The sequence below is a fragment of the Podarcis melisellensis genome (assembly GCF_964234715.1).
Source record: "Podarcis melisellensis genome assembly, chromosome: 4".
In the NCBI taxonomy this organism is placed as follows: domain Eukaryota; kingdom Metazoa; phylum Chordata; class Lepidosauria; order Squamata; family Lacertidae; genus Podarcis; species Podarcis melisellensis.
The window spans coordinates 98,138,879-98,160,906 of NC_138531.1; the positions used below are offsets into that span (position 1 = coordinate 98,138,879).

General features: G+C 46.7%; 1 protein-coding gene across 1 annotated transcript in view; it reads left to right on the forward strand.

Moving 5' to 3' along the window:
* The window catches only part of PPME1 (protein phosphatase methylesterase 1), a 37,894-nt gene that overhangs the window by 1,172 nt on the left and 14,694 nt on the right, over window positions 1-22,028 (forward strand). Inside the window, exons 2-8 of the mRNA XM_081910000.1 lie at window positions 2,816-2,909; window positions 3,270-3,362; window positions 11,281-11,338; window positions 13,167-13,218; window positions 16,430-16,584; window positions 18,692-18,782; window positions 20,294-20,359. Of these exons, the coding sequence (XP_081766126.1) occupies window positions 2,816-2,909; window positions 3,270-3,362; window positions 11,281-11,338; window positions 13,167-13,218; window positions 16,430-16,584; window positions 18,692-18,782; window positions 20,294-20,359 (609 nt within the window). The remainder of the gene's footprint in view (window positions 1-2,815; window positions 2,910-3,269; window positions 3,363-11,280; window positions 11,339-13,166; window positions 13,219-16,429; window positions 16,585-18,691; window positions 18,783-20,293; window positions 20,360-22,028) is intronic.

Below are 22,028 nucleotides of genomic sequence, written 5' to 3' on the forward strand. Positions count from 1 at the left end.
TTGGTTCATGAGCAGGACTGAATTTCTGCATGCCAGGAGGTGCTCTGGAGGCAGTAGTGCGCCCCGTAAAAAGCACTGCTCCTGGGTTGCAGACATGGACAGAGGCCACCTGGGGAATCCTGGGCTTATGGCATGGGGCATTGCAGTTTCTTCACCCTTACCCAAAGGGTTTAAGGGGTCCCTTTTTTTGCCCGGTGAGAAAGGATAGAGAAAGGGATTCTCCTGGAAATTGAAGGCTGTCGTTTGTGATGTGAAAGCTTAATGCGCTTCTCTCTTCATTGTAAAGGGTAAAGGGACCCCTGACCATTAGGTCCAGTCGTGGCCGACTCTGGGGTTGCGGCGCTCATCTCGCTTTATTGGTCGAGAGAGCCAGCGTACAGCTTCCGGGTCATGTGGCCAGCATGACTAAGCCGCTTCTGGCAAACTAGAGCAGCGCACGGAAACGCCGTTTACCTTCCCGCCGGAGCGGTACCTATTTATCTCCTTCCACTTTGACGTGCTTTTGAACTGCTAGGTGGGCAGGAGCAGGGACCGAGCAACAGGAGCTCATCCCGTCGTGGGGATTCGAACCTCCAACCTTCTGATCGGCAACACCTAGGCTCTGTGGTTTAACCCACAGCGCCACCCACGTCCCGTCATTGTATGTGTTGTAAAAATCACATTGCAATAGGGGCAACCTCAAGACGGCAACCAGCTCAGAGAATTGGGGGGGGGGGGTTGTGCCTGATGCTGGTGCATGAGATTCCATTAGAGGTAGGTGATGTTCATCGCGGGGTGTGCTGTTTGCAAAAAGGAGGGACCTGAACTCTGCTTTCAAAGAGGTGGTGTTTGGGGGAAGGAGAGGACGGTGTTACCAGATTGTGGCGCTTGCTGGCCATTTGCCAGGGAAGGCTGGGTGGGGAATCGCTGAAGGAAACCTGCTGTGCATAGAAGATGCAAAGTGACAGCGGAAGGCGTCTCTCTGGGAGGGGCCGTCGCTCGCTGCTTGAACACACCATTTGCACGCAGAAGTCCCAGGTCCGCTCCCCAGTGGAAGCAATAAAACAACAACAACACTGGCAGCGGAGTCAGCTGAGATCTCCGCCCGAGACTTTGCGGTGAGAACAGCTAACCAGCCTGGACCAGCCTTCCCCCAATCTTCATGTTCTCCAGATGTTTTCGACGCTTCAATCCCAGCAGCCTTGTGGGAGTCCAAATCATCTGGAGGGCACCAGGTTGGGGAAGTTTGCTCTGCAGCACATCTGGCTATGCTTTTGGCAGATCTGAGCAGCTTTTCGGAGAACGGAGGCCACCTTGAACCAATAATCTCGGCTTCTGTCCTCACGGTAAAAATAATGAAAGAGGCGAGACTGTTTTGGTGTTGTTGTAGGGGAGAAATTAGGCAAGCACCACTTTCCTGGCTGGAGTAGTTTCAGGTGAAGCTTCGGAATACAGTCATACCTCGGGTTACAGACGCTTCAGGTTACAGACTCCGCTAACCCAGAAATAGTGCTTCAGGTTAAGAACTTTGCTTCAGGATGAGAACAGAAATTGTGCTCTGGTGGCGTGGCAGCAGCAGGAGGCCCCATTAGCTAAAGTGGTGCTTCAGGTTAAGAACAGTTTCAGGTTAAGTACGGACCTCCAGAATGAATTAAGTACTTAACCTGAGGTACCACTGTATCTGGTTGTGAGAGAAGGAGATTTAGCCCCCAAACCCATGTTCCAGTAATCTCATAGGTAAAGGTAAAGGTACCCCTGCCCATACAGGCCAGTCGTGACCGACTCTGGGGTTGCGCGCTCATCTCACTCTAGAGGCCGGGAGCCGGCGCTGTCCGAAGACACTTCCGGGTCTAGATAAGCGGTACCTATTTATCTACTTGCACTTAGGGGTGCTTTCGAACTGCTAGATGGGCAGGAGCTGGGACCGAACGACGGGAGCTCACCCCACTGCGGGGATTCGAACCGCCAACCTTACGATCAGCAAGTCCTAGGCACTGAGGTTTTACCCATAGTGCCACCCGCGTCCCTTTTTAGTAATCTCATAGAACACCTTCTTTGTATGGAATGTGTTTGGCCTTCTCAGCCCCTGATGCATCCCTCCATCAGGGGAGGAGGCTCTTGTGTTCGAATCCTGCTTGCAGGTTTCCCACAGGCATCTGGTTGGCCGCTGTGAGAACAGGATGCTGGACTAGATTGGCCATTGGTCAGATCCAGCATGTTCTTCTTATGTACCCACAACTCCCATCAACCTAAGTCAGCATGGATAGCAGCAAGGGATGATGGGAGTTGTAGTCTGGCAACATCTGGAAGGCTGCAGGTTGCTCGATGTAGATCAGGCATAGGCACCTTCGTCCCTCCAGGTGTTTTGGGACTACCACTCCCATGATCCCCAGCTAACAGGACCAGTGGTCAGGGGTGATGGGAATTTGTAGTCCCCAAAACATCTGGAGGGCCGAGGTTTCCTATGCCTGATGTGGATCTTAGTCTTCCTTATATTCAGTCCCAGGATGATTGTGAAATGTCTGTCTGCCAACCTGTGATATTATTTCTCTTGCCTGACTCCACCCTCCATCAGTATAGATTTTTAAAGCTTTATTTGGTAAATAAATAAAATGTTGAGTTGCTGGCAAAAGATGTACAGTGATGGAGCCTGGATCATTTTGTGGTACCCCAGGGGAATCCAATCTAATGAAAGGAATGGCCGTAACTTTCTTCTCCTTCTTTTAAATTGCAAGAACAAGGCTGTCGTTGCACATAAAGGGCCTTCCTGCACACAGCAAAATACTTCTGAATCCACCCATTTGCAATATTTAAGCATCGTGTCTCTGTTTTCCAGGCCTGGAAGAAAGCGTGATTATTCTGCTGTCCCGTGGAGCCAGTACTTCGAGTCCATGGAGGATGTTGTGGTTGAGAGCGACTCTGGCAAGGATATATCCTTTCCCCCCTCCTTTGTTAAAAAAAATGCCCGATTTATAGGGTCCTCTGTTGCGCACGTAGCCATAAGGCCACCTGCTTAGAAGCTGCCACCCTCCACGCGGCGTGGCTCCCGGCAGATGGCCTTGGGCGGTGATGTTTGCAAAATGTTTCCCTGATTGAGCTCGCTTTGGGTGGCACTGAACCGATTCAGCGCTGCCAAAGGACAGTGCCAAAGTCTTCTGGGCGTAAAACAATAAAATAATGTCCTGTTGACTGAGCGGCGATGTGTTCCTGGGAGGCACAGACGATGTTGCAGCTTGCATCTTAACTCTTTTTTATTTTGAGAAGGTTACAATGTCCTTAACTGTTCATACACTTTTCGAATTTACAAGAGTGGTTCCGAGGGTCCCGTATTACTCCTTCTACACGGTGGAGGCCATTCTGCCCTTTCCTGGGCTGTGTTTACCGTAAGTGAACAGCTGATTGTACGTCTTTTCCTGTGGTTAATATTTCGTTGTTTACAGAGCCCCTTCTGCTTGCGAAGCACCTTTACAGAATAAATCCGGAAAGCTTCCTTCGGGATGAGAATTCATGTTGTGGCTTGATGGCCGCAAGGAAATGCGTTGTGGATTTCCAGCACAATAGCTGCCTTGTTTTTAAAGGGTACGGCGGAGAGCAGGGCACCTGCTGTGAATGTAGAAGCATCTCCAGTGAGAAGGAGATCTGGTTGCAGGGCTACAATAGGACTTGAAGAGAAAACCATACATCCTAAAGACACCACAGTCTCCACTAACCTTTATTCCAAGGAGGAAAGATGGTTGAACTCCCTGGAATCTTACCACTCTGTGTTGGTGTGTAACACTATACAGAGACAGACACATGCACCCCTCTCCGTCCAGGCAGGCATAGAGGCATTATTGCACTCCCAGAAGCCTTCCAGTCAGGCAGGAACACAGAATCCCACCCTTTTAACTCTGCGCTGCATGAAAAAGACTTTTCTTCAGTTTGTCCTGCATCTTCCAATATTGAGCTTCGTGGTGAGGGGCATATTTTTTTCTAACTAAGCACCGGGAAGAACTTTGTGACGGCAAGAGTCATTTGACAGAGGAAAAGGCCCCTTCAGAAGGCGGCAGGCTCTCCTTCATTGGAGGTTTAATAATAGTAGTAGTAGTAGTAGTAGTAGTAGTAATAATAATAATAATAATAATAATAATAATAATAATAATATATTATTTCTACCCCTCCCCATCTGGCTGGGTATCACCAGCCACTCTGGGCGGCCTCCAATAGAAGGCCAAAAATGCACTAAAACAACAGCCATTAAAAGCTTCCCAAAACGTCATATATTTGAATTGAATTTATTACGGTCCCAGGCCAGACTCACATACCGTACTAAACAAATCAGAAACACAATAAAATTAAGTTTAAATTAACAATCAATATAACGATAAACAATACAATTATGGCAGCAGTTAAAATGTCATATAGTTGTTAAAATATCATATAGTTGTTACTTTTTTGACATCTGATAGGAGGGTGGCACCACTACCGAGAAGGCCCTCTGCCTGGTTCCCTCACGTCTCGCAATGAGGGAACTGCCAGAAGGTCCTTGGTGTCCAGGCGGAATGATGGGGGTGGAGATGCTCCTTCATGTCTACTGGGCCTTTGAGGCCATTTAGGGCTTTCAAGGTCAGCACCAACACTTTGAATTGTGCTCGGAGACTTACTGAGAGCCAATGTAGGTCTTTCAGGACCGGTGTTATGTGGTCTTGGCAGCCGCTCCCAGTCACCAGTCTACCTGCCGCATTCTGGATTAGTTGTCGTTTCCGGGTCACCCTCAAAGGTAGCCCCATGTAGAGCACGTTGCAGTAGTCCAAGTGAGAGAAAGGTTCGGTGGTCACCTTTCAGGGATTCTGCAGCTGTGATTCCTGCATTGCATGGGGTTGGACTAGATGACTCTAGTGACCCCTTCTTCCAACTCTCCAATTCTGTAAGCTGCTGCTGCTGCCAGTTAAGCTATCCCTGTTTCCCCCCCTAACCTAGTGTCCTCATTTGTTTTCTAACTACTACTCCCATTAGCCCCAGCCAGAAGTGTCCCAGGTCAGGGAAGTCTAGAGTACATGGACCAATGGCCTCACTCTCCCCTGTATCTCCTAGTAGAGCTAGGAGAGACTTGTCGTAAACCCTGGACAGCTGCTGCCAGCCAGGGAAGACAATACAGCTCTCAATGGAACAATGACCTGACTTGGTTGCAGGCGGCTTCCTGTTTGCTTGGACCATTGATGGAAGCAGAACACTGCGTGGGAAATCTTATTCAGCATGGCTCTTCCGAACTGGCTTAAGGCAGCAATCCTGTGTCCACCATAGCTGTCAACTTACAGATTTGAAAATAAGGGACCTGAAGCCTCACCTGTTCCAGGCACTTCAGTCTTCCTGTCCTCCTGCAGTCTGGTCAAACTCATGCTGGGTAGCTTCAAGAAGACTGTCCAACCAACTTTGTAACCAGAGGTTCAACTGAATAGAATCTGAATCACATGCACCCCAAGGCCTATGCAGCCTCAACTTAAGATGGCTCCCCGGCCTGGCTTTGCACTGCAAAGTTTGCAGCAGCACGTGCAACAAAATGGCGTCCAGCATTCAAAAACATCCTCAGCTTGCATTAACTAGCCACACACAAGGCATGCAAGCTCCACCCCCCAGTCATTCTTAGACTTCTTATTGGGTGAGCAACACAGCCAAGCAACACAGTTGGAGCCTCCCTCCTCCCTGGCCGGAAGGGAGAGGAGCTGCTTCCTTTGAAATTTAAGGGACATCCATCAATAAGGGACAGCAGCGGGACATGGCGCTGGAATAAGGAACTGTCCCTTCAAATAAGGGACGCTTGACAGCTATGGTGTCCCCTTTACCTGGGTAGCAAGCCGCATTGCCCTGCACGAGATTTTCTTCTGAGCAGACATGCCTAGGTTTTTGCTGCTACCCACTTGCAGAAATTCCCTCAACCCAGCCCCTGTTTGTTCTTCCTTGTATTCCTGCAGCACAAGAAAAGGGGAACCTGGATCCCTCCAGGGGCCATTGGACTCCAACTCCCATCAGCCCCAGCCAACGTGGCCTGTGGGATGATGGGAGTTGGAGTCCAGCTACATCCACAGGGCCACAGTCTCCCCATCCCTGGCTTAAAAGTTGGAGGGCATAATGGCTTCCACAATTGCAGGCATCCCTTGTCTCCTTGGCTCTTGGGAGCCTTTTCAACAGGCATTCTCCGCCGCTGCCGGGTGCGCCTGGTTTTTTTGCCACCCAGTCGATTTTCCTGGAACAAAAGGCCTATTTTTAAAACGCGTCTTGGAGCCTCAATGCCGCTTAATCACTGCAATTCCAAAAATATGTTATTTAGGTGGCAGGGACAAATCACAAAGCGTCATCGTCTTTGCAGCAGGGCTCTTATTTTTCATAAGTGTGCCTGGTGCAAATCCCACCCCACCCCCCCTTATTTTGGGAAAGACTGGAGCTTTTTCCCTATTTCCACCCTTCCGACTGAGAGTTCACACATCTCCCCACCCAGTGCAAAGGAAACTTCGATCCTGCACACTATCTATAGGATGCAATCGCTGTACTAGGTTCAGGTCTAAGGAGGAGCAGGCATGTAGATGGTTGTCTTCAGTAAATGCCACGAGTCGAAAGTTACAGAATTGTAGAATTAGAAGGGACTTCCAGAGTCATCTGGTCCAACCCCCAGCAATGCAGGAATCTCAGCTAGATCATACATGGCAGATGGCCATCCAACCTCTGCTTAGAAACCTCCATGAAGATTTGAGTCCACTGTCAAACAGCTCCTACCCCCAGAAAGATCTTCCTCCTGTTTGGTTGTTTGGATTTGTAAGCAGTCAGGAAAGAAGGAGGGGCAGTTTTTGGATCAGCCCCAACCATCCTCTTGACCCGATCTCTACTGGATCACTCACCCAGTAGATCACGATCCCCTTATTTCTACCTGCATCAATAATAATAATAATAATAATAATTTTTAATTTATACCCAGCCCTTTCCGGTTCAAAAACTGGGCTCAGGGCGGCTAACAACAAATTTAAAACACTTTATGATAAAAGCAGCATAAAATACAGTATAAAAACATGAATAACAATAAAATTCAAAAAGCAATTTAGGGGAAATAAGCATTAGATTATAACCCAGGGCTAGCTGGCTGAATTGGTCCTACTTGGGCCAGCGAGGAGAATTAGCTGTGGGGTCTCAGAGCGGCTGAATTCAAATTAAAGGCTAGGCGGAATAGCTCTGTCTTACAGGCCTGGTGGAAGGAGGTTAAATCCTGCAGGGCCCTGGTCTCCTGGGACAGAGCATTCCACCAGGTCGGAGCCATCACTGAGAAGGCCCTGGCCCTGCTGGAGGATAGTCTGACTTCCTTAGGGCCCGGGACCTCTAAACTATGGTTATTCATGGACCTTAAGGTCCACTGCGGGGCAGACCAGGAGAGGCAGTCCTGTAAATATGAGGGTCCTAAGCCATAGTTGGACCATGGATAGGCAAACTAAGGCCTGGGGACTGGATCCGGCCCAATCGCCTTCGAAATCCGGCCCGCGGACGGTCCGGGAATCAGTGTGTTTCTACATGAGTAGATTGTGTCCTTTTATTTAAAATGCATCTCTGGGTTATTTGTGAAGCGTAGGAATTCGTTCATTTTTGTTTTCCTCAAAATATAGTACGTCCCCCCAAAAGGTCTGAGGGACGGTGGACTGGCCCCCGCTGAAAACATTTGCTGACCCCTGACATTTTGTTGCGCCTACTTGTTAAATTTGTTGGCGTTTTTTTATGAATATTTAACACTATGTAATTGCATAGAGTTTTTTTTAAAAAATGGTTAAGCAGTACAGTGGTACTTCTGGTTGCGAACGGGATCCGTTCCGGAGGCCCGTTCACAACCTGAAAAGAACGCAACCTGCGTCTGCGCACGTGCGGGTTGCGATCCACAGCGCATGCGTTTAACGTCATTTTGCACGTCTGTGCGTGCGTGAGCGGCGAAACCCGGAAGTAACCCTTTCCGGTACTTCCGGGTTGCCACGGGACGAAACCTGAAAACGCTCAGCCTGGAACAAACGTAACATGATCTATGACTGTGCATACTGTTAAAATAAGTAAAATCAATGTTAAGACCTTCACACCAGGAGCTTTACATTTACTGGCGTTCCACTGGAGCCGCAGACCGTGGCATTTCCAGGATGGCGTATTGGTGAGAGTGTCAGATTCGAACCTGGGAGAGACCAGGGTTCAAATCCCCCCTTGGCCGTGAAGCTCACTGTGGGGGGGGGGACACGGACCTTGGGCCTGTTCACTGCCTCTCAGCCTACCTACCTCACCGGGTTGTTGTGGGCATTAAATGGGGGGGGGAGATCCACGTATGCCACCTTGGGGAGGAAATGGTGATGAACAAAATTTCTTCACCACAGAATTTGGTTTCAGGAGCACCTCGGCTTTCGGATTTAATTTTTCGTCCGGTTTCTAGCCCGCCCAATCCTGGCTGAACCTGCTGAAATCTCGGGGGGCGGGGCGGGTCTGCTTGGCGTCTGTAGCACTCGTGCATGTGCAGACGCTCAAAATGATGTCATGTGCAGAAGCGGCAAAACGTGGCACGCGCAGCCGTGTGTTACGTTCGCTTCTGGGTGCGAATGGGCTCCGGAACGGTTCCCGTTCGCATCCAGAGGTACCACAGTATTCCCCTTTTTTTTTTTTACAGCTCCCCCTGAGTAGCGCGAGCAGCTAAAAAACAATACCAGGCTGTTAAAACCTGCAGAATAAATTATTCCAGACAGGAGGTGACACGCATCGCAGGGGGTTGGACAAATCTACAATTCTATGACTCCTGTGTTTACTTCTAACTTGGGTCTGCAGAATTTGTTTTCCCCCTGCTCTGGGGATATGGGTCACTTTGTCCTGATTTCAGCCTTTTCTTCTTTAAGTGGGTCGCCTTGTCCCCATTGCACACCCCCTCTTCCGCTACTTAAAAGACCGGAGGCCCTTCTCCCAATCCCTCTCTCTCTCCTAACCCACTTAGCTTCATTCATATTCCTGGTGGGGCCTCCTTGTTACTTTACGCTGCTCCAAGCCGCCTGCCCTCTTTGTCCGAGGCCACCCCTGGCTAGTCAATGGGACCAGAGCACTCCCTCTGGCCGGCAGCCCTTTCCCTTCCCAGGGGGCAGGTGAAGCGCTTGCGCATGGCTTTCCAGACTGGGCACATCGCAAACTGACAGATGCCGCCGTTACAAGAAAAAAACTGCTCCTTTTCCCTTTTGGGGTACCCAAGAGTCCTTATGTAGGTTCTCTATCAGTAAGAGAAAATAACAGAGGCCAACCAGAGAATATTGAGAAGCAAAGCGGCTGGTAAGCCTGATCTTTATTAAACTCTTGCAACAGGGTCCCCACTCACCACACGCAGGAGGGAAGAGGAATCCAGAACCATGGTGCGCAAGCCCCTAAATAGACTTTTGAAATTGACACCCTGTAGCTCAAGACCTGGGACACAGGTGGCTCTGTGGGTTAAACCACAGAGCCTAGGGCTTGCCGATCAGAAGGTCGGCGGTTTGAATCCCCACGACGGGGTGAGCCCCCGTTGTGCAGTCCCTGCTCCTGCCAACCTAGCAGTTCGAAAGCACGGCAAAGTGCAAGTAGATAAATAGGTACCGCTCCGGCGGGAAGGTAAATGGCATTTCCGTGCGCTGCTCTGGTTCGCCAGAAGCGGCTTAGTCATGCTGGCCACATGACCCGGAAGCTGTACGTCAGCTCCCTGGGCCAATAAAGCGAGATGAGTGCCGCAACCCCAGAGTCGGTCACAACTGGACCTAATGGTCAGGGGTCCCTTTACCTTTCCCTTAGCTCAAGACCACCTCCCAAAACATCATATGTACATCACAGAAGGAGGCTGGTCTACAGCAGAAAACCTGTCTGCCAGGATACCTGATAATGGTCACTGATTGCTTTTACTAGGGCAGCCTGGGCATTCTTTGGTGATGGTAAATACTCAGTTCCTAAATCCAGGTCACAGGCTCACCCTATTCATACACAGATATGCCCTTAAGACAGGATTTATGAGCAAAGAGACAATGGGGAGGTTTTCCCATTTCCTTCCTCCTTGCAGAGAAACGTTTTGAGGTCAATTTGGGGGGGTCAAAATGGTTTCAGAACTGTTTTCCCATCCTGTTTCAGACATGTGGTTTATATATTTATGAATGTGTTTGCCTGGTACATTTATGAACACTTATTTTATAACTTAGACCAGGTACCCCCAAACTCGGCCCTCCAGATGTTTGGGGACTACAATTCCCATCATCCCTGACCACCGGTCCTGTTAGCTAGGGATGATGGGAGTTGTAGTCCCCAAACACCTGGAGGGCCGAGTTTGGGGTTCCCTGTCTTAGACCTTATGATTCTCATAACACCACGTAATATTCGTTCCTCGCTTGCAAGGAACCAATCCTCTGGAACTCCCTGCCCATTGATATTAAGCATGCCTTCGCTATGCTGTTTACAGCACCTTCCAAAAAATCTATTATTGTTCAGGCAAGTTTCCCTTGCATGTAATTTTGACAAGTGCTTCAACATGTATCATAGAATTGTAGAATTGGAAGGGACCCCACGGTTCTAGACCAACCCCCTGCAATGCAGGGGTGTGTGGGTGTACTTTTACTTACATTTTCACTTTTTAAGGTCGGCTTAATGCCTGATCTTTTTATAATCATTATTTTGAGTGGATAGTTCATATTGTTCTATATATAAATAAAATATTTTTTTCTGTTTTTCAATCTAAAATATTCATTTAAGCAACCTTAAAATTTCAATACTTCCCTCCTCTTTCCTTGGTTCATTTTGCATAACATTAATCCCTGCATATTTTATATAAACCATTCAGTATTCCATTATTACATCCCTCAAAACTTGTTTACACTGTTGAATTTATCTGAATGCTGCAGCGTTTTCAAATGTACACAATTCCCCCCCCATATATTCAATAAACGTTTTCCAGTCTTCTCTAAACGTATGTTCTTCTTGTTCTCTTATTCTGTATGTTAGGTCTGCAAGGTGCACATATTCCATCAGTTTAATTTGCTATGCTTCTTTGCTTGGGACCTTGCTCATTTTACATTTTGGGGCTAACAAAACACAGGCCGCAGTAGGGAATTTCCACCTGAATTATCCTCAAAAGAAAGGACTCTGTTGGTTGTTTTTTTAAGTGCTTTTAAACATTCCCCCTCCCCAATGCATTATAAATTATTTCCCAATAGTTCATATTGTACTTTTGTAAACGCCTTACAGGTATTGGTGATTAAGCCGTATGTAAGCCCTGTTAAATGAAACTGATAAATGAAATCTTTTCCTTCCTTGCAGTCTGCCATCATCAGCCGTGTCCAGTGCCGGATCGTGGCTTTGGATCTGAGAGGACATGGTAAGGAATCCTTTCAGAAATAAACGGCGACTTTTTGTTGTTGTTACTGCTGTGGGTTTTTCTTTCCACAGCCAACCACCCCCTCTACTCCCTGACCTTAAATATAAATGGCAGTTCTCTCCGAAGGATTATATCGAGCCATCTAGCCCCACCTAGTGTGGTTAAATTATTTTAGCCCAAAAACGTTTTACTCTGCCGTTCGCCCAAAAGGCTCTTGCGATTGCCAAGACACAGGAAGTCTTTTGTTTTTATGCACACAACAATTCAATAAAACAAGTAGACATTAACATTGCAAAATGCAGGCAGCAGGTCTCAGCAACAGCTCAGTTGGTCAAAGGCTTTCCTAAATGGGAAGGTTCAGATCAGCCTTTGACAACAGCCAGCCCTCTTGTGCACCACTTTGAGGTGCTTTTTTAAAAAACACACACACTAATAAATAAAGTAAATAAAGTTAGCTCCTATTTAAATTATGGAACTCCCATAGGAGGCAGGTGTAATAAGAGTTAAAAGGGGTCCTTCTCCGGGCCTCCGGCAGAGCACAATTGAAAGCCCTTCTTGTTGTTGTTGTTTCGTCATTTAGTCGTGTCCGACTCTTCGTGACCCCCTGGACCAGAACACGCCAGGCACTTCTGTCTTCCACTGCCTCCCACAGTTTGGTCAGACTCATGCTGGTAGCTTCGAGAACACTGTCACACCATCTCGTCCTCTGTCGTCCCCTTCTCCTTGTGCCCTCCATCTTTCCCAACACCAGGGTCCTTTCCAGGGAGTCTTCTCTTCTCATGAGGTGGCCAAAGTATTGGAGCCTCAGCTTCAGGATCTGTCCTTCCAGTGAGCACTCAGGGCTGATTTCCTTCAGAATGGAGAGGTTTGATCTTCTTGCAGTCCATGGGACTCTCAAGAATCTCCTCCAGCACCGGAATTCAAAAGCATCCATTCTTCGGCTATCAGCCTTCTTTATGGTCCAGCTCTCACTTCCATACATCACTACTGGGAAAACCAGAGCTATAACTAGACAGACCGTTGTCGGCAAGGTGATGTTTTTCCTGTCTGCCAGGTTATCTGATTGCCTTTCCCCGTAGTCTGGCCATTCCTTTGAAATGGTGATTACTAAATTCCTGTAACAAGGAAGGTTTTTTCACCTCCTCCCTCCTTGCAGAGAAACATTTGGTCAGCTTGGGAGTCAAAATGGTTTCAGAACTGTCTTCCTGTGCTGCTTCAGACATGTGGTCTATATATTTATGTACGTGTTTGCTTGGTACATTTATGGACATTTATTATATATCTAAGACCTTAACATTCTTATAACAGGGCTCCTCTTTTAAATTGTTTTTGATTTCTGTCTGTGTTGTTTTAAATGAGACCACCTTGTGAGCCCTGGAAGACCCACACCCTGCCTTGCTGGCGCTTTCCCATCTGGCCTGGGAGTGCGGACTGACTCCAGCTACAAAAGCTGAGGCTGTCAAACAGATTCTTGGGCTGGTGTATTTGTTCACCGGGGGTTGAGAGAGCTTGTTGCTGTTATTGATATTATTGTTGTCTCTTTAGTTTTAGACCTTATGATTTTAGACCAAATTGTTTCCATTTGGTTGTGTGCTTTATTTATTGTTTATGACTTCGGTTATGTTTGTAATTATGTCAATCTTGTCATGTTGTAAGACTCCTTGAGCATAGTTTGAATTATGGAAAGGCGGTATAGAAATGAAATGATGATGAATTTCAGGAACCAAAATGTCATATCGAGAGTCGTACTTCGAGGCTTTGTTAGAATAAAGCAGCATATGATTTTTGTCAAACGGATCAAGTAAAAGAAATCCGCTTTCCTTTGCAGGTGAGACGAAAGTTAGGAACCCAGAAGACCTCTCTGCGGAGACAATGTCCAAGTAGGTTGTTCCGTAATCTAACCTTGTTGTGCTTGGTTTTCTTAGCCGTATAAACAAAACCCATTCCGAGGTGCCCTTGATTTTGACGAGGACTTAAGAGTGAAGTTGGAAGACCTGAGACTGGCCCTTAAGCATCCGTCAAAGCGATAAAACTCTCCATGCTAAAAAGTGTCTTGGTTCTGGGCATTTGGCTGTCTGCCTAGCAGTTCGAAAGCACGCCAGTGCAAGTAGATAAATAGGTACCGCTTCGGCAGGAAGTTAAACAGTGTTTCCATGCGCTGCTCTGGTTCGCCAGAAGCGGCTTAGTCATGCTGGCCTCATGACCTGGAAGCTGTACGCCGGCTTCCTCTGCCAATAAAGCAAGAAGAGCGCCGCAACCCCAGAGTCGGCCATGACTAGATCTAATGGTCAGGCGTCCAAGCACGCCAGTGCAAGTAGATAAATAGGTACCGCTCCGGCGGGAAGGTAAACAGTGTTTCTGTGTGCTCTGGTTTCTGTTACGGTGTCCTGTTGCGCCAGAAGCGGTTTAGTCCTGCTGGCCACGTGACCCGGAAAGCTGTCTGTGGACAAACGCTGGCTCCCTCGGCCCGAAAGCAAGATGAGAGCCGCAACCCCATAGTCGCCTTGGACTGGACTTACCGTATTTTTTGCTCTATAAGACTCACTTTTCCCCTCCTAAAAAGTAAGGGGAAATGTGTGTGCGTCTTATGGAGCGAATGCAGGCTGCGCAGCTATCCCAGAAGCCAGAACAGCAAGAGGGATTGCTGCTTTTGCTGCGCAGCGATCCCTCTTGCTGTTCTGGCTTCTGGGATTCAGATTCCTCCCCCCCCCTGTTTTCCTCCTTCAAAAACTAGGTGCGTCTTATGGTCTGGTGTGTCTTATAGAGCGAAAAATACGGTAATCGTCCAGGGGTCCTTTACCTAGTCCTTAGCTGTAGCCCAACCGTTCTTGGGCCAGGCTCTTTGAAATGCAATCATCTACCCACCCTGCAAATTTATTTTCTTGAGTCTCCAGATAGCTGCCTTGCGAAGGTGTCAGAGTCCTTCCCGCTGGCAGGGACATTTGCCTCCTTGCAGGGCGGCCATCTGTGAAGCCACCAGCAGCCACTTGCTCTGTTTTGGTCTTAAGGCAGCAGCTCTGCCCAACACAGCAGTTTGCGATGTTTGTGCGTCGGCACCGGGGTCTTGGAGAGATCCCTTCTGCAAAGACTTTCCCCCGATAACGGCCTGGAGCCAGAGATTTTGACAGACGGCTGTTGCTAACTCGCTTAAAAAAAAAAAATCTAGCCTACCTTTCGTCCGAGCATCTTTCTGGACTAAATCAAAGTGTCTGTTTTCCAAGGGCAAAGCGGGTTTTGTGTAAGAGACAAATGCAGTATCTTAAATCCAACGTGGTACAGGTTTATAGGGAGGTAATGGTGCTTTTGCCAACTTATTCCAAAAAATGGAACGGGAAAGGATGTTTGCACTTATCTAGTATTTTCTGATTTACCGGCACCTCCCCATATGCACAAGGGGTTGTGTTCCAAGTCATTGGACATTTGCATGAAATCGGAAATCCGTTTAAAAAAGGTGGCAAACACCCCAATCGGCCTTTTAGTGTCGTTTCAGTGATGTCTTTATGACGTTTCTGGGTCACTTCTGGGTTCAGTGCTGTGCCTCGGTCCTGCCTAAAATGGGAGTTTTCTGTTCAGTGGTACCTTGGTTCTCAAACTTAATCTGTTCTGGAAGTCCGTTCCAAAACCAAAGTGCGAAGAGATCGCCTTCCAACTGTTCACGGGTGTCGAGCTCCTGAGGAATTTGAGGGAAAGCTGCTGTGGTCCCTCTTCTCCCTCGGAAGCATAGGTGCTCAGGGACGTTTAGCACCCCAGGACAGAAAATGTTGGTGCCCTCGCTTGCCTCTCCCGCCAGGCTCTGATATGTCACCGCCTTTGTATTGTACGGTGCAGGCTTTGGAAAACGACCGTCGTTTTTGGGTGATGATAAACAGGCCCTCGCTTCTGCCTCCTTGAAAGCAGCCAAACGAAAAGGAATTTCAGTGGCACCTTGGTTCTCAAACGTAATCCGTTTCAGAAGTCCGTTCCAAAACCAAAGCGTTCCAATACCAAGGCACGCTTCCTCATAGAAAGTAATGCAAAACGAATTGATCCGTTTTGGACTTTTAAAAACAACGCCTAAAACAGCAATTTAACATGAATTTTACTATCTAACGAGACCATTGATCTATAAAATGAAAGCAATAATGTACTGTACTATGAAATAAATAAGACAGTATTGTAGATGATAAAAATTAAAAGTATTTTGTTTTCTTACCTGCACTGATGATAGCCATTGTTTGGCTGGGGGGCTTTTATCCATTTCCGCAGGCACACAATCAATCAGTAGCTGAACTGGGCTCCACACAGTCACAAAAAAAAAATTAACCTCAAAAACAAAAACGCAAAATAAATAGCAAAAAAAAAAGTGCCAAACTTAATCCGTTCCGGAGGTCCGTATGACTTTCAGAATGTTTGAAAACCAAGGCGCAGTTTCTGATTGGTGCAGGAAACAATCGCCGACAGCCGCATCGGACGTTCGGCTTCTGAAAAACGTTTGAAAACCGGAACGCTTACTTCTGGGTTTTCGGTGTTTGGGAACCAAGGCATTTGAGAACCAAGGGACCATTGTATTTGTATGCTAATTTATAGGAATGAATCATTCATGGACCCCTAAGCGTCATCTACTCTAACTTCCTGCAATGCAGGAATATGCAGGTGGCCGATATGGGAATCGAACCCACAACCTTGGCATTGCCAGTGCCTTGCTGCGACCAGCTGAGCTGAAACAGTGGCTCCCAGCTTTATCTCCAAGGAGCTCAAGGTGACATGCAAACCGTTGGCCAATCTAGTTCTGTGTCTCCAACACTGACCGGCAGCAGCTCCCCAGAGTTTCAGACACGCCTACTGGGAGAGGATTCCCGCTTGCAAAGCAGATGTTCTGTCTCTGAGCTCTGGCCCATGCAAGTAAATAAGGGATCGCACAGGGGCTTGAGCCGGAGACTCTTAATCTCGGGGTTGCGGGTTCGAGCGCCGCCGTGGGCGAAAGATCCCTGCATTGCAGCGGGTTGGACTAGATGGCCCTCGGGGTCCCTTCCGCTTCGACAATTCTGTGATCCCAAGCATTATCCTGTGTGCAAGGAAGGAGCAACCAGCTTCTGCCTCTCTTTTTTGCAGGGACGTCGGAAGCGTGGTGGAAGCCATGTACGGGGACCTCGCCCCGCCCATCATGCTGATTGGCCACAGCATGGGCGGGGCTATCGCCGTGCACACGGCAGCGTCCAACCTGGTGCCCAGTTTGCTGGGCCTCTGCATGATTGACGTAGTGGAAGGTAAGAGTTGGCGTCACTTGGCGCTTGTTCCCTCGGTTCCTTTCCTCTTTCTCAGCCATGTTTCCCTTCCCTTATGGTCTTGATTTATCGGCTATTTTAAAATGAGGCTGCATATTAAATGGCAATTTAACATGTCTTTTAATATTCCCCCCCCCTTTCCCCCCTATTATGTTTTTACCGTGATTTTATTGGTGTCAGCCGCCCTGAGCCGTGTTCTGGCTGGGGAGGGCGGGGTATAAATAAAATTTATTAATATTATTATTATTCCCACTGCGGAATATACTAGGTCAGCATTTGCCTCTATATATGCTAGCCTTCTGCGAAAACACCAACCGCCAGCCATTCTCTTTTCTTTCCACTAAAGCAAACCTGCAGGCATGCCCATAGACAGCAGTTTTTCTTTTTGTGTATTATTTTTATTAAGTTTTCTGTTTGACAATTTAAAATAGCCATTAAACAATCTTCAAATGTCAATGACTTCCCTTCTTCTCTTTCCATGGTTCAATTTGCATATCGTAAACCCCTGCATGGGACGCGGGTGGCGCTGTGGGTTAAACCTCAGTGCCTAGGACTTGCCGATCGCATGGTCGGCGGTTCGAATCCCCGCGGCGGGGTGCGCTCCCATCGTTCAGTCCCAGCGCCTGCCAACCTAGCAGTTCGAAAGCACGTAGATAAATAGGGACCGCTTACCAGCGGGAAGGTAAACAGTGTTCCGTGTGTTGCGCTGGCTCGCCAGATGCAGCTTCGTCACGCTGGCCACGTGACCCGGAAGTGTCTGCGGACAGCGCTGGCTCCCGGCCTATAGAGTGAGATGAAGGCACAACCTTAGAGTCTGGCAAGACTTGCCCGAACGGGCAGGGGTACCTTTACCTTTACCTTTAAACCCCTGCATATTTTACGTACACCTGGCACATCCAACTCTCTTGAGACTACGATCTGCGCCCAGTATAATAAAACTGGCAGTGATCTACCCATTGTCGAACTTTTTTGGGTGGCAGGATTGCCCATAGTTGTCAAGCTTTTTTAAGGGGGGTGTAGTGCACTCAGAATTGTTCAGCTTTTTTGGGGTTAAGAACTTTGCTTCAGGATGAGAACAGAAATTGTGCTTCGGCAGCGCAGCGGCAGTGGGAGGCTCCATTAGCTAAAGTGGTGCTTCAGGTTAAGAACAGTTTCAGGTTAAGAACGGACCTCTGGAACAAATTAAGTACTTAACCTGAGGTACCACTGTACATCCATCAAAACTTGTTACACTGTTGAATTTATCTTAATGCTGCCGTCGTTTCCAAGTGCACACAGTTTCCCCCCATATATTCAATAAACGTTTTCCAATCTTCTTTAGTCGTATGTTCTGCTTGTTCTCTTATTCTATATGTTAGGTCTGCAAAGCTGCACGTATTCCGTTGGCTTAAGTTGGGTTCTTCTTTAGAATCATAGAATTATAGAGTTGGAAGAGACCACAAGGGCCATCGAGTCCAACCCCCTGCCAAGCAGGAAACACCATCAGAGCACTCCTGACATATGGTTGTCAAGCCTCTGCTTAAAGACCTCCAAAGAAGGAGACTCCACCACACTCCTTGGCAGCATATTCCACTGTCCAACAGCTCTTACTGTCAGGAAGTTCTTCCTAATGTTTAGGTGGAATCTTCTTTCTTGTAGTTTGGATCCATTGCTCCGTGTCCGCTTCTCTGGAGCAGCAGAAAACAACCTTTCTCCCTCCTCTATGTGAAATCCTTTTATATATTTGAACATGGCTATCATATCACCCCTTAACCTCCTCTTCTCCGGGCTAAACATGCCCAGCTCCCTTAGCTGTTCCTCATAAGGCATCGTTTCCAGGCCTTTGACCATTTTGGTTGCCCTTTGGTTGGGACTTCAGCAGTTTTTCTTTTTAAATCATGAGGTCTAGAAACCTTTTTTTTTAAAAAAAGCAAGTAAGTTTCTAGACCTAATGATTCAAAAAGAAAAACTGCTATGGGGGTATAAGGATAGGGGGACTATGAATTGGCACCCTTGGTTTCATCCCAGTCACAGTTATGTAGGTTTGGATATCATCTCTTCTGTAAAACACTGGTTTGTTTCATGCCAGGTTTTCCCTTCTTGTTTATAGGCACAGCCATGGATGCCCTCAACAGCATGCAGAATTTCCTTCGGAGTCGCCCAAAGACATTCAAATCTCTGGAGAACGCCATCGAATGGAGGTAAAGGGGGAACTTTGGGCATCTTACGCAGCCCATCACAGTCATTTACAGTCTCCTCTACTAGGAAAGCAATTTTCTCTCTCTCTAAATATATATAATTTTTAAATTAAATTTCCTATTTTACAATTTCAAGTAAACATTTTACAAACTTTAAAATATCCAGCGACTTCCCTCCTTCTCTTTCCATGGTTCATTTTACATATCCTACAGCTCTGAGTATTTTACTATAAGCATTCAAATCAGTTTTCCATTTTTACATCCATCAAAAATTTGTCTTAATGCTGCCAGCGTTTTCATTTTTTTTAAAATAAAATATTTATTAGAGTTTTACGGAAAGACAAATACATACATATAACAAAAAGAAAAAAGAAAAAACCAACATAGACAAAAATGCAGAAAAAATACAGAAAACAGAAAATACACAAAAAAGTCATCAAAAAGATAATAAAAAACATAAAAAAGAAAAAAACCCAATTTTTAACTTCATACTTATTTAAACCTCTTTCTTGACTTCCTCACACCTCCTTTTTTGTGTTCCTTTTTACCCAATCAAGTTCAGCAAATCCTTGCCCTCTTTCAAATCTCATTGATAATTATATAATTCTGCCTATTATGCCTCCAATTTTTCTCCTTTTAACTTAGTCGCTTATACCATATTGTTTAAATTTGACATAATATAACCCTTTTTTAAAATTCATTTTTACATACTCTTTCTAACTTTGTCACTAATGCCACATTATTTTTATATCCAACATCATTTTAACATTCATAAATTTTGCAATGTTAATGCTGCCAGCATTTTCAGCTGCATAAAATTATTTTCCAGGTATTCAATAAATGTTTTCCAATCTTCTTTAAATATATGTTCTTGTTCTCTTATTCTGTATGTTAAGTTTGCGTATTCTATATGTTAAGTTCTGCATATTCCGTCAACTTGAGTTTCCCATCCTCTTGAGTTGGGTGTGCGCCGACCCCTCTCGCTCTCCAGGCTTCAGCGAAAGGAACCCGAAGTTTCCGGAGCGCAGTGGGCGCGTTCCCACTGCACTTCGGAGGCTTCGCGTTGCTATCGCTGAGGCCATGGCGCCTGCATTCGCTTCATAAGACATACACACATTTCCCCTTAATTTTTGGAGGGGGAAAAGTGTGTCTTATAGAGCGAAAAATACAGTAACTAAAACAACATTATAGCATATGTATCCATGTTTATTAAACGATGTTAAATTTTTATTTAAAAACAAACTAACCTTAGACTGGGTTTTAACGCACATTAAACTTTAAACAAATCCTTATTTCCTGAAGAATAGCCTTTGGACTATAATGTAACTTAAATAGAAAACTATCTTTAGAAAGATTTTCCCTCCAAACGCATTTTATTTTTAAAATCCAATTTAAATCCAAAAAAATCCAATTTAAATCCAAAAAAATTAAATAAAAATAAATAAATTGATTTTTATCTACCTTGGCAGTAACTAACCCCCATCTAATGGCTGTTTCCTTTTCTCTTTCTCTAGCGTAAAGAGCGGGCAGATCCGGAATCTTGAATCTGCCAGGGTTTCTATGGTTGGCCAAGTCAAACAGTAAGTCTTGCCTTCTTCAGTTGCCTTTTATCGCGTGTTTCTGCCCTGTTTTCGTACATGGATGTGTGAAATGATGGTGGGAGCTTCTCATCATGGCTGTGACATTCCCGCAGGAGCCGATCTTCTGGGGTTTGGATTGCAACTTAACAGTGTGCGCGCTCTCCCCAAAATCCCTCTGAGGAACCCCAGTCAGGTAGTTTAGATTTTTATTTTCTTTTGGGGAGTCTGTAGATAATAAACATCATAGGCAGCATAGGGTTATCAGCCACAGCAGAAGGAGCAAAAGCCGGTTGAAGTTAAATCCTTCGAAGACAGAGGTCCTCTGGCTGGGACGGGGCGATATGGGATTGGGGGGGGCAACTCCCATCTCTGTGGGGGTGCAATTAGTGCCAGCACCGTCCGTTAAGAGTTTGGGTGTAATCTTCGACACCTGCCTTTCCATGGAGGCGCAGATTGCAGCTATAACAAAGGCGGCATTTTTTCGTCTCCGCCAAGCTAAGCAGTTGGCTCCTTACCTCTCTCGCCCTGACCTGGCCACTGTGATCCACACTACGGTCACCTCCAGACTGGATTATTGTAACTCGCTCTACGTGGGGCTGCCCTTGAGACTGACCCAGAAACTCCAGCGGGTGCAGAATGCTGCAGCGAGACTCCTTACGGGGTCTTCGCTGCGAGATCACATTCACCCGGTGCTATACCAGCTGCACTGGCTCCCGGTGGAGTGCAGGATCAGGTTTAAGGTGCTGGTTTTAATTTTCAAAGCCCTATACAGCCTAGGACCCTCGTACCTACGGGACCGCCTCTCCTGGTATGCCCCACGGAGGAACTTACGGTCTTCAAACAAAAACATCCTGAAGGTCCCAGGCCACAGGGAGGTTAGGCTGGCCTCAACCAGAGCCAAGGCTTTTTCGGCTGTGGCCCCAATCTGGTGGAACACTCTGTCACAAGAGACCAGGGCCCTGCGGGACTTGACATCTTTCCGCAGGGCCTGCAAGACGGAGCTGTTCCGCCAAGCCTTTGGTCAGGGCACAGCCTGACTCCCTCCTTTGGCAATCTTCACAGAACTCCATCCCGATGGTTGCCATCAATTTGATTTGAAGTAATTTTTTAATGAAATGATTTTAGAATGTTTTTATTGTTGTTAGCTGCCCTGAGCCCGGCTTCGGCTGGGGAGGGCGGGATATAAATAAAAAAATATTATTATTTTTTATTATTATGCGGGCATTGTTTTTAAAAGGCACAACCAAAAAATACTTTAACAATACATAGAATTCTGACTCGGAACTTGCCTCACCTTTGCTAGGTGCTGTGACTTTTCCTGAAGCTTAGTAGGAATATTGGGGGGGGGGGGGCTTGAAAGCCATGTTTTGAGTGGGACCACACTGCGGTCTTCCAAATCCAAACCTTTATCTTTCAATACTTCCATGCCCCTTAATCCTTGTTATCCCATTCTGGGAGAAATTTCCCTTGGGCGTTCAAGTACAGAGGCTCACATCACTTATCCAGTCGGTCAGACTTTATTCAGAAATGCTTTACAGGACAGAGACCAGAGAATCTGTGAGATTCACTCTATACAGTGGTACCTTGGGTTACAGACGCTTCAGGTTACTGACGCTTCAGGTTACAGACTCCTCTAACCCAGAAATAGTACCTCGGGTTAAGAACTTGG